Source organism: Haemaphysalis longicornis, unplaced genomic scaffold (genome assembly GCF_048455015.1).
Source record: "Haemaphysalis longicornis isolate Haplotype H1 unplaced genomic scaffold, Haemaphysalis longicornis Haplotype H1 scaffold_1, whole genome shotgun sequence".
Lineage (NCBI taxonomy): Eukaryota > Metazoa > Arthropoda > Arachnida > Ixodida > Ixodidae > Haemaphysalis > Haemaphysalis longicornis.
Window position 1 is genome coordinate 159,627,097 of NW_027526203.1, and position 12,184 is coordinate 159,639,280.

At 45.0% G+C, this 12,184-nt stretch overlaps 1 protein-coding gene across 2 annotated transcripts in view; it reads right to left on the bottom strand.

Moving 5' to 3' along the window:
* The window catches only part of LOC144138533 (uncharacterized), an 80,733-nt gene that overhangs the window by 25,818 nt on the left and 42,731 nt on the right, over window positions 1-12,184 (bottom strand). For both annotated transcript variants that reach the window (XM_077670869.1, XM_077670878.1), the window contains 3 exons: window positions 6,887-6,976; window positions 4,191-4,293; window positions 67-227 (listed from right to left, as the gene is read on the bottom strand). In XM_077670869.1, the coding sequence (XP_077526995.1) occupies window positions 67-227; window positions 4,191-4,293; window positions 6,887-6,976 (354 nt within the window). The remainder of the gene's footprint in view (window positions 1-66; window positions 228-4,190; window positions 4,294-6,886; window positions 6,977-12,184) is intronic.

The window sequence follows — 12,184 nt, forward strand, 5'->3', positions numbered from 1 at the left end:
GATCGCAAAGCCCGTCCGCAGCGCCATCCCCTCTGCCAGCCTCCCTTGCGCAGCCTCGTTGTGTACCTCTTCGGTGGCACTGTGCAGGGACTCTCGTAGCTGGGCAGCCTCCGCCTCCAGGCCGGCGTAGCGCTCGTCTGCTTGCCGTCGCGACGCCTCGAGCTCCTCTTCTAGCCGCTTGTTGTCCGCATTCGTCCTGGAGAGCTCCTGCTTCAGCCTGGCCAGTTCTGCACGCGACACCAGGGTGGCTCTATCAAGAGCAGCCAATCAACGCTGCCCCGAGTGGGTGAGCAATGTGCGTGTGAACTGTGATAGCTGGCAGATGGTGCTTGGGCGTGCAGCACTGAGATGCCCGGTACGTGGATAATGTTCGCAATATCCCTGCAGAAAAACGCTACTTTTTTTCTGGATGGCACAAGCGGAGTGACAGCCTGTTTCATAGGGGACGCTGTGCTATGGGCATGCCTCGCCCCTGCACATAAGGGTGCGTACTAATGCAAGCTGAAATTGGCCAAATCGGAGCTTTTACTGCCTGCGGGATAGAATAAGTGGCAGGCGGGTGCACGAAAGCCTGTCCTGCTTTGGTGCCCATCAATCACCTCGAAACGGTGCATGCCTGCTTGGCATATCCATCATTGTACATCTTTCCATAGGGATACAGCAAGCTGAGGCTGATGCCAACATCTCCAGCGAAAATTCCGGAGCAAGTGCTGAAGTCCTCTATTTTGCTCAATATTTCCCCTTTTAACAGTATTTACACAAACTGGGTCAGACCTGATTTTATCCGTAAAATTTGCCACTAACGAAGGTATCTATGGCATTAAAACGGGGCTGTAGGATGAAGTGAAATTCTTGCGGCAAAGTGGAAATGCCCTGAATACGCAAATTCCACCAGTACTTTTTAATCACAACCAAAGACGTCACCATAGCAAAAAATTTTACCATTGTGAAATCCTGGTACTGCAGTAGCGGCCTAAAAAAGCTTAATTGGAAATGAGCTCTATCTTTGTGCACTTGAAGTTCCCAGAGCACAAGTACAGACCTTGGCATCAATTAGGTGGCTCCGAATTATGAGCTTCATACTACCAGAAACTATCACCTTAAATCTACCAAGCTAACAAGTGCACTGCAGTGGGTCACCTTTCACCCAAAACCCAGCTTCACAAAAGATTGAACAGGTTGGCAGACTGCCAAGACAGGGAAACAGAACAAAAAGAACAACAACAACAAAAAAAAACTTCTGTGAACCTTATGGTGTATGACCCCTAGCGTTATGCCACAAGTTTCAGCCGGCTAACTGAAACTGAAGAGGGGTGGAGAAAAAAATTCAAATACTCCTTTATCAAAATGACAACGATGGGGGAACACGAAGCTTTCCAAAATAGTGTCCAACACCAAACGAACCAACCCAGAAGCGAGCACTTGTTTCTTATCGGGACAGCTTCATAACGCTTCATAACTTCGGGCTTCATAAAATGAGTGACTCAGGTTCGATTCCAAGCAGGGGAAGTGTTTTAATTTTTCTTCACATCACCCACAATCATCATCATCACCAGGAAAAGTTGGCTTTCCTGCAGTGCATTTAGGGTAGACTACAGACGATACCAGTGAGAGGCTGAAAGCTTTGCTTTAGAACACACCTGTAGTGTGTGAACTGTTATCACAGTACAAATTTATTCCTTGAACATTCATTGTGAATCCTTCCTAAACAGCACCAATTTCGAAATATTTACCACCCAAAATCACAGCTTCAAGATTTGGGCAGTCTGCCGCCTCAAGATGTCTTGAAAACACTCACGCCTCCCATTTAAATGCCTCCTTTGGCTAGAGTACCCACTTCTGGCACAGCATAAACCAACCAAACTATCTCATACAGCTAAAAATAATACGCGAAAGTGTAATTTACACAGAAACCTCTTTCTTGCTATTGAGATTAGGCAAAATATTTCACGTGCACACTTCTGCCACATGGAGTTCCATCAGGATACAAAAGTCATGAGCCCGATGTCCAATGTTAGCTGTGTTTAAAACAAAAGTAGCTGTATTATTTGTATAACATATTCCTTTCTTGCTGTCCCAACAGAGGCACACACACCTAACATTTCAACAAACAACTCATAGAGGGGTTGTTTAATGAGTGTGGTAAAAATACGAGTTAAACATGTTTCTCTGAAACCATTCCCCGTATTTCTTGAGATAGCCTCCCGTTGAGTGTTACACACTTGGTCCATCAAACTTCCAATAGTACTAGTTTTATCCTTCCACAAAAGTAGGAATGGTCAAATACCACAAAATATGCATATACATCTTTCTTGGACAGCATACGGATGACATGTGCTGTTCATGGACAGCACATGAACAGCATCTCCCTTGAAAGAAATTTTTTTTCCTGCCAAGCCAGATTTTCAAGTTTTTTTAAACAAAAAATCCTATGGGGCAATATCTGTAGAATATAGGGGGTTTAGGAACCATGCAATTTTTACATTGCGGCAGTTGATTTATGGGACAATGCGCTTTCTTGGAGAAAGAGCACTCTCTTATTAAATGCACGTCTAGGACATTTATTTTTTTCAGCTCTTTTTCTGCACAGTCCAATGAAATTGTACAATACTTGTCTGTTACTATATTTTCCACTCTGCAACAGTCAACAAGGATTACCATATTTTTTAGTATCCAAAAAGAAAACCAAAACAGTGGCCGCCACGCCACCTTTCTAGTTGATAAAATGGTCTTTACTTTCTTTAGACCGTTTTCACCTAGCGATAGTTACTTTTCACTGCTGCTTTGGCTAGGGGGTGTAGGGGTGAAGTCATGTTTTCTGCACGGTCCCAAAACGACACAAAGAGTCAGTCCAGAGCGAAGCCATGCACTACACAGAATTGGCCTTTACGGTATGCTAATGATCACTGCACCCATTGCGCAAATAATTTTTGCGCTTGCACTTTTTTGCGCAGAGTTTTGTGTACTATTTCCTTTAAGATGCCTATGGTTTCAACAATCTCACGTCCTGTTATTCAGTGGTCCAGCATAGTCATTCCACAAATATTTTTTTTTTTCATTGCGTCTGGTGTGGCAACCTCAGCTGAGTGTCCGGCTTGTGCTTCATCTCGAGCTGAAGCAAGCCGTGTGTTGAACCATGAAGACAGTTGCACGTGGGGCTACCTTCAGCAGTTTATAAGAACTAGGCTCAACCCAAACTGCAACTTTGCCCTGAAGTCTCCGCATCCATACAGTATCCAACATTACGCTTCCAAAAAAAAAAAAGGACAGCTGGTGCTCCTGGCAGTGTCATAACTGCTACAGCTTCTTTGAGAATTTTGTCCATTTGCTACCGACAACTACCAGGAATGTTCTAAGCAGCTGTAATGTTTAGGCTGCTAAAATGTACAAACCTTGATTTAACAAAGTTTGCAACTTAACGGGGTTTTAGCTGCAAGTAAAACTTTGGTGAATCACAGTTTGACTGTACTATGATGGGCCTCTGTCTACAGTGCTGCCCATTCAAAGACCTGCGCCACTGCATCACGTTTCGATCCATGCGGCAGCTCTGCCACCTCTTGCATCTTTCTAGACGCTTTCTTGCCCTACCTCTGGCGGTCGGTTTCCAGCATCGAAACTGCTCTCCCTGGCGTCGTCTGCTTCAAGGCCACACCTGCGGCAGTGCATCTTTTCGTTTGTTGCACCCATTTTTTTGCCCCTTTCCTATCTCCCTATTCTATTCAAACCTTTGTCCTCCCTCTCACATGCTCTTTTACCTGCTGTCATATCTGCTTCGGCCCCCAAAGAGAAGTGAAACTGTCACCTCCGCGGGCGCGTTTCTTTCCAAATGAAAAAAAAAAAAACCATCAACACTCTACTGGAACAATGACGCATACGACAAACTAAAATCTGCACTCAAATATTCCGTGTAAACTATTCCCCATGTTTTAAAATGACAAATAAACCGTTGTGCTGATTTTTCAATTTCATAAAGGAAAAAAAAATGCTGGGGTATGTCACCCCTAGAAAAGTGTGTGTGGTTGTTTCTTCGGCTCAGAAGGCAACTGCCAAGTTCCAGTAATATAGACTACAGCTCGTAATCATGGCGTTGTGTCGAACGCTGTGTTATGCTCAGTTGTGGCAGTTCAAGAGCGCACTGTGTTATGGCAGTGTTATGGCAGTTACTGTGTTATGGCAGTTTGAGAGCGCACCTTCCTTCATGGCCTTTATGTCTGCCTCGGCTTTCTTGAGGCTGTGCTTCAAGGTGGTCTCAGCGTGCGACACGAGGCTCAGTTGTCGCTCCAGCTTGGTAACCTGGGGAAGGCGAAGAACCAAAAAAAAAAAAGAATGCAGAGCTTTCCTTGCTGCAGCACACACCGTCGCATCCAGAGTAGCAATACTTCACTGCAACACAAACTTGGGTGCACCGCTTGATGGAGAAGCATGAACTGGAAGACAACCACAACGCATTATTAGAACTGGCGCCCACCAGCAATACTGCCACCAGTTACATCACAGTGGACCACACAAACATGCTCAACTTTACAGCTGACACACACGATGCATTTAGTAGCATGTGAACAGATTGTAAGTGGACCACTTAGAGCTTACAGAAACATTTACAGTTTGTGCGAAGGTCCTATTTTTCAGTGAATTCACCTCTCATCAGTGGCCTTATTAGCTAGCCCCCAGGGCAGGGTTTGCAAATTGTGGTACCTTTGATACTTTCTTATCTTCATTACCTTCGAAATGCTGCACTGAAGATGCACATATATTAGATAGTACGTACTATTTTTTGAAGGAGTGGTGATACTAAACTTCTATGTTGTCATTTTATGCCTTTGATCAATGTGCATTAGTCCAGTACTAATCATAAAACAGCACTTTAGGTATGTGAGCTCATGATCAATACTTGAATATAGCGTAATGAAATTCTTCACTTTTCATTCCACTTGCTTTGAAACACTGCACAAACCTAGTCTTTATGCCCCTACCGACAGTTCGATGCTGCAGCTGATGTCCTGTGGCAATCACTGTGTTGCATGGTCCAATTTCTTGCGCCAATAGGGAGAGCAGCATCTATGGTGGCAGTTTCACACTTCAGTGCAGCCAAGGTCACCTTGGTGTTGCTGCCTGAAGAGGTTTAGGCCCACATTGGTGCAGATATTCGGTTACCACTTTTACTAGTGGTGCAAATGATGATTCCAAGTGCAGTTTTTCCACTTTACCTCACCTATGTAGCTTTTTTTTCACCAAGAGTTTCACTCTGGCGAACATCAGCAAGCTGTATCTGCAGCTGCCCAAGTTAGTTTCTTTCCATTTTTCACATCTATTTCTTTCAAGCATCCACTTCTTGCGAATAATGCACGAAAAATACAAACTCAGCGAAGCTATCATCGCAGCCCACAATGTTCTTGGGGAAATGAATAGTTATGGTAGGTCAGAGGCTACCCAAAGGGGGAGCTTGCTTTTTGGGCCAGTAAGGAAGCAAAAAGGGTGGCCATCACTATAGGTTTATTTTCTACGCCACTCAAAAAATAAGGAGTACAGAAAATATGTATAATTTAAATTTGGAAATATGGGGGTTAGACTACCATTGTTACTGTTTCTCTTCTGCAACGAGTGATCATGTTTCCTTCTTGCTTTTCACATGAACATTAGTAAAGTGCGATTCAAGGCCTTGTTGCTCAGGTAAGTCATACCTGCACAGAATGGGTGTGTCATCATTCATTTTTCGTGTTTCATGTGGGAGAAATTTCAGGAATAAGCATGCAGCTGGTTGCTGTTGCACCCCGACATGCCGAAACTTATCACTTATCTACCGGCACATAGGAGTTTCGTATACAATCCCTGGGTGTTGCTCATGATGGCCCAAATCTAACAGCTCCATCTTTCGGCAAAAGGAAGAGGGTTCAGTTTGTGGGAATCGTGGAGAACCGCGACCCGCGATCCCGAGATGGCGCACGCTTCAGGAGAGATTTGTGCGCTAAAACTGGACCGGCGCTCCGCTGGTTCGTCGGCGTCCCCCAAGAGATGGCACCACCAATCTGTGTGGGCATAGGCGTGCGAGCGCGGGCAGCGCGGGCAGCGCGAACGTGTGCGCGCACGAGTCGAGAGTCTTGTCGGAGACCCGGTCAGGGCTGGTTTGTCTGGAACATCGCGGCGGTGGCGGACACATGTATCTCAGGTGGGAACTTTGTTTGTCACGTGCCGTGAGTGCCTGCCTCTCGTTCGCGATCACGACCCGGATGGCGTGATTCGTGAACGCCGTCGACCCTTGTGCACGCATGCTTTGGGAGTCCCCAAATAAATGGCTGTGCTTCGGCACTACTGTCTACTGTGTTCTCGTTCGGCGAACCTCGCTGGGCTGCCGTAGGCATGGGAGCCCGCGTGGTCGACACACTGGGAGCTAGCATGGGGGCCTACCCCAGAGTGCTGGCAAGGTCCCTGAGGAACCCCTCACCATATCCCGCAAGCTATATCCATTCACAACCACTTTTGTTCGTCTCGAACTGTTTGTGTTTGAACATGATTGCACATTAGAAACAGAAGGACGGCAAAAAGGTCTGCTGAATGACAATGTCGCACTCATATGCAACAACAAAAAATAGCCAGGGAACTTATATGCAGGAAAAAATATTCTCAGAAAGAAAGAAGAACCAGAAAACCTCCTTTCCAGGTAACAATAGAGAAAAGTACACTGAATTTGCAAAAAATACAAACCAAAAAGTCAGAACCCCACTTACGGCAGCTGAGAGCTTCTGAATAGTGCAAGCTTGTCATGATACTCCCAAGTTTACTGAGCACAAGTGTTGACTGTACTATACACAGAAATGCCCCTATGGGCCTGCACCAGGGCCCTGCTCTCTTACTGCTCTGACATGCATGCTGAAGCGGTTAAGAGCACCTTTTCCGACGCTGCCTGCTTGCCGGTCTCCAGCTCCTCGATCAGCTCCTGCTGCCTCTTGCACTCGGCTTCCTTCTTCTGCAGTTCCGCCTGGGCCATCAAGGGGACGCCACGGGGGCAGCAGCCGAGTCATGTTTTCCCTCCACACTTACACAATCACACAGGTGACAACACACACAGGTGCAGCACTGAGCAAAAGCAACGTTACGAGCTTTTCCTGCCAATGATAAGCAGTGACAGGGGAGGGGGGGAATGAGCTTGTTCTGTTGGTGGGGAAATCACCAGTTCCACGAGGGATGAGAGCAGAACAAGACACTTGGTTTTGATGACAGTCAATGTGTACTTATCTAAAGTGCTATTCCACCCCCTTCTGCTTAAAATTATCAGGCAGGACATTTTGCGAACTGCACCAAACGGCATGCCCAACGATAAGAAGCCCTAAATAAGCGTCAAAATGCAAAATGCAAAAAGAGCCGCAACACTGTTGGGCATAGTAATTTTGCCCACAAATGAAGGTTGTCGTAGGAATCGTAAACAGAATACATGCATAACGCCCTCACCGTTTTCCAGTAGGTATTAGGTTACCATGCAATGCTACCAAGCAATGCTACTGCACAATGCTGCCAAGGCTTTCTAAGGCCCGCCACCTACCCCATGCTGAATTTACTTGCGCCAAACAGTGCACAACTAGAGCATATGTCTGCCTCCCCCGAAATACAATAAACTTAAAAGTAGTTTTTAAGCTATTAATTGTGGAGCAAAAGAATCAGGAGATCGTACTCAAGAGACGAAGTAATTTCTGAAAGAATAAATTTAATGCCAGAATGGTTACAACTTATGATTTTGCCAAATATTTGCAAGCCCGTTGTTGCAAGCCCTTTACTAGGTTGCGCTTGAGATCAATGTTCTTTAAATTTCAGCAGCAATAACAATAAAAGTAAAGTCAGCCTTTTTTTTTTTTTTTGCGCATGATACTGCGTGCCACAAGCACACTGCTCTTGCTTGAAACAGCAGCAGTATGTGAAAATTGTTGACATTGCCGGCCACAACAAAGCATGAACTGGAGCCAATTGAAGCGTTGTCGCGTGCCCACAAGTTAACAGTGGGCAAGTCACAAATATTGCTGCAATGTAGCGGTGTGCAAATTCTGATTTTTGGTTTCGAAATGAATACGAAGCGAATAACAATTCTGGTCAAATAGTTGTGGATCAACGCAGATATTTAGCGATTTTTAGTATAAAAACTAAGTTCACAATTTCTCAAGCATGCCTCAGTAGCTATAACCTGTTGAAAAACAAAAGGCTCATTCAAAAGGGTTTGCAAAATTTTTCTATAGCATAAAAAACAAACATAGAGAAGCTATATCTCTTCCCTTAGCTTTATTGATGATATCATAGTTTATATGGGGGCAACTTCTTATGTGGCGGCCTCAACCACAAGTGTTTCAGTACTAGTGTAATGAGGGTGTATATTCTGACAAGCTGCGACTCACACATGCCTCTTGTGAAGGTATCGCAAGAGTTGAGACCGAAATTGGAGCACTTGCGCAGTAACACACCTGCAGAGTTGGCTGACTCACTTCTGGAGTGCCACAATGCAACGAATCCTTGTCATGAAAGCTTAACCTCGGTGTCTAGAAGCAACGAAGCTAGACAAGTTGATTTTTACTACATTTTATACAGAAAAAAAAGGAACATTCCCGGTTTAAAGAAAGATCAACTTTACGCATTACCTGATCAGAAAACCAGAAACGCGTTGGTACGTAGTTAGGCTTTTTTATTTAGAGGGTGATGACTGCGGCAGCTTGAGAGTGACCATGTCATCAGAATGCGAAAAGAGAGGAGCAAGAGCCAATCTCTTATCTCCTTGGCCCCACGCAAAGGAGATAAGAGACGCTCCCCACGAGCTCCTTCCTAATGCCCTTCAGCCACAGGTCACCAGTGTATCGCGGGAATGCCAGTCACCACAAGCAGAGGAATGTCGCCTCTAGCCAATGCACGTTTGCAACGGTTGATGCAGGAGGTCAAAATGCGGTACATCCGGTGCCAAATTAGTCCGAATTCATTGTGAGAAGCAAGTTTTTCATTTACCCACCGCGGTGGCGCAGTGGCTATGGCGTTGTGCTGCTGAGCACGAGGACGCGGATTTGATCCCCGGCTGCGGTGGCTGCTTCTCTGATGGAGGCGAAAAGGAAAAACGCCCGTGTGCTTCGAGATTTCGGCGCATGTTAAAGATCCCCAGGGGGTCAAAATTAATTTAGAGCCTTCCCCTATGGCGCGCCTCATCGCCTGCGCTGCGTCGGCGCATGACACCCTACAATCAATCAATCACTGCTTTTCATTTGTTTTTAGCCGGGCCTCTATCACTGTCAAGAAGACATAATTTAATGTATTGATTTGCTAATTGATTGTGGGGTTTAACGCACCAACACTATACAGGCGATGAGGTGCACCGTAGTGGAGGACTTCGGATTAATTTTGACCACCTGGGGATCTTTAATGTGGGCCAAAATGTCAAACACACGGGCGTTTTTCCCTTTTGCCTCCACCAGAAATGCGGCCGCTGCGGCCAGGAATTGAACTTGCGTCCTTGATAATTTCATGTACTTTCTCTGTTTTAATTAAAACAACCGTCTTTTTGAATTTTTTAAACTCAAAATACTTCAAAAGTATTCGCAGTTCTTGAACAGTGCTGCTTAGAATCGAATATCGCGTCATTCACATCGATACTCGAAAGTTTCGAGTACGCGCACACTCCTACTGCGAAGCACTTCAGTCATACTTGGGCTGCAATGCATAAAATACCAAGAAAGTGCTCACACAAAATTTGCCGAATATTTCGCCCCCTGGTGACAAGTTAATTTTCCCTACAGATCTTGTGGGCTGCTACCCGCCAGTTCACACAAAATGCAGGCCCTGCAGAGTCGCAACACTAGTGCAATGCTACTGCGAGGCGAGGCCTTTTTAGCATGGCCCCCAGCATTCCACACCCATGCAGCACAGTCTGTCCGACAAAATGCAAGAGAAAGACTTGGTGTGCCTTGACGTATCACTTTGCGTCTCAGGGCAGCGACGTCTCAAGTGAAGCAAGAGCAATTGCTCATTCGGAGCTGACAAGCAATCAATCGTGCCTACACAATGAGGCGAGAGCTTTTGTTTCTTATGAGCAGTAAAAGAGCTCCGAACTATGCTTTAGATGCCCCTTTGCAGACGACAAAATCAGGAAGGAGGAAGGGACAACACCAGTGGTGCTTAACCTGTAAGTACCCATGACTACACCTCACTAGAACAGTGGTTTAGGAGGTGAATGAGGTTTACCTGCACGTTCAGGATGAATGCAGGGGCTGATAACACCTGTGTGTTCTTGTTACGATACTGTTGCTTCTTTCCAAGTCTGGATTGAATAATCGCTTTTGGAATGATGCTAGACTAATTTATAGGACATGTGAATGACAATTTTGGCTTTGAAAGCGAATAATGATTTCGTCTGAATAGCTTTGAAGCGAAGAGGCCCAGCTAACAGCTTTGTAAAAAATTTGCTAGGGCATATAAAACAAGTGCAGCAACAAACATAAGTAAGTAGACCTTTTAGCTTGGCTTATGGTTTGGAGGTAACTTCCAACCCTACAAGGATTGAATATTATGGGAGGTATATTACTATTGCTATATAATTAATGTAACCACTATTCCATTCTATCAAAGTCTGGCCAGTGTTTTGACACTTCAAAGATGTTCCCTCAAACCATACCTACTGGCATAGGGGCATGACCCCTCCTTCAAAGCCCTATGCACATGGGATCCAGTCTTAGTACTGGCAATGCATCAATTTTATACTGTGAACATCTGCACTTCAAACTTCCTCACATGCCTGTAAGCTGAGTGAAAATTTAAGGATGGGATATGCTGACATCCCGAACTCACGCCTAAAATATCATTCCCAAGTTTTGACATCTACTTTCAGGCCTAAATATTTCAGGATGGGTTCCATCAAAGCATTTCATTCCTAAATTTGCATGCAGGTATGGCAAGAGCATGTAATACGTAAGGAAAAAAGTTTCCGCAACCTCCACTCTGGCGTTGGTGCCTATGCACCATGAGGAGAGATTTCTCGTGACATCTTAGAGGAACAATTTTCAACAAGTTCATTGTTGTTCTTAATACAAAAGAAAGGGGTAACGACCAAGGTATAACAAAAGTTGTCCACAATTTGACAAGAAAAAATAGTTCTGCAAAGCAGTGCATGGGCTGTCTTATCAAGACGACATTGACTGAGCCTGCTCGTGTGTGACCACACTATCAGTGCACGCTGTTGGCCCAAAGCCAGGAGGTGAATCCGCTACAAAAGCCCTTTCTTTCCACCCCCCCAGCTAGCTGGCTCAAGCAAGGCTGCCGATTACCCACCCCCGTCAATGCAGGTGCATTGCAGGGAAGCCTGTCCCCAGTATTGAAGGCAGTGAGCGTGTTTAGGTAGCGGTCCCAAGAGCTCAAAGCACAAGATAGGTGATGTTTAGTTCATTACTAAGGAGGCATTTCGTGTGTGTTTTTACTGGCACATTTCTCGTAGTTAACGAAGCGGTCATCTGCTGTATCACCGAGTATCATTTGCATTTTCAAACTGAAATTTGTATTACAAAATGTTTTAGTTTTTCAATTCCGCTATCTGAGTCGATACCAAATCAAATATTGTATTATTCGCATAGACATTCAAAAGTTTCAAACATTTTCGCATCCCTACGAATTTTATGTTCATCTAGCTACAGTAACTGGCCACCCTACGAAAAGGAGAATCGTAGGGTGGCCTCAGCACTTTGTAGGCCTGTTTAGTCCAATCCTGCTCCACAACTATTTTTCATACCAGACTACACTGATGTTTGTGCTTGTAGGGGGGAAAAAAGGAGTTTTATCTGGACTCTGGGCACAGAAGTGCCGGGAATGATGAAATGCGTTGTGGAAGGCAGACTGTTTCGACTGTTTCGAAGGTGTTCATTTTTTTTGTCATGGAGGCTGGGGCTATCACAGGTGAAATGAGATTGTATTCGATTTCTAAAAACCACGTAAGAGCTGTCGCCAATCTTGGCATTAAACAAAATGAACACAGAATTCCACCTATGCACAATGTTTGAGTGCAAACAAATGAGTGGTCTTCTAAAAAAGAAAGATTGCCTTCATTGTAGCAACCAGTGGCATATGCAGGATGTGTTTTCCAGAAGGGTCAGACTGCGAAAAGAGGGGAAGGAGAATAAGAAAGAAGAGAAAAAGTTAGAAAAAAAAAAAAAACGAGGAGAAAATGGAGAAACGT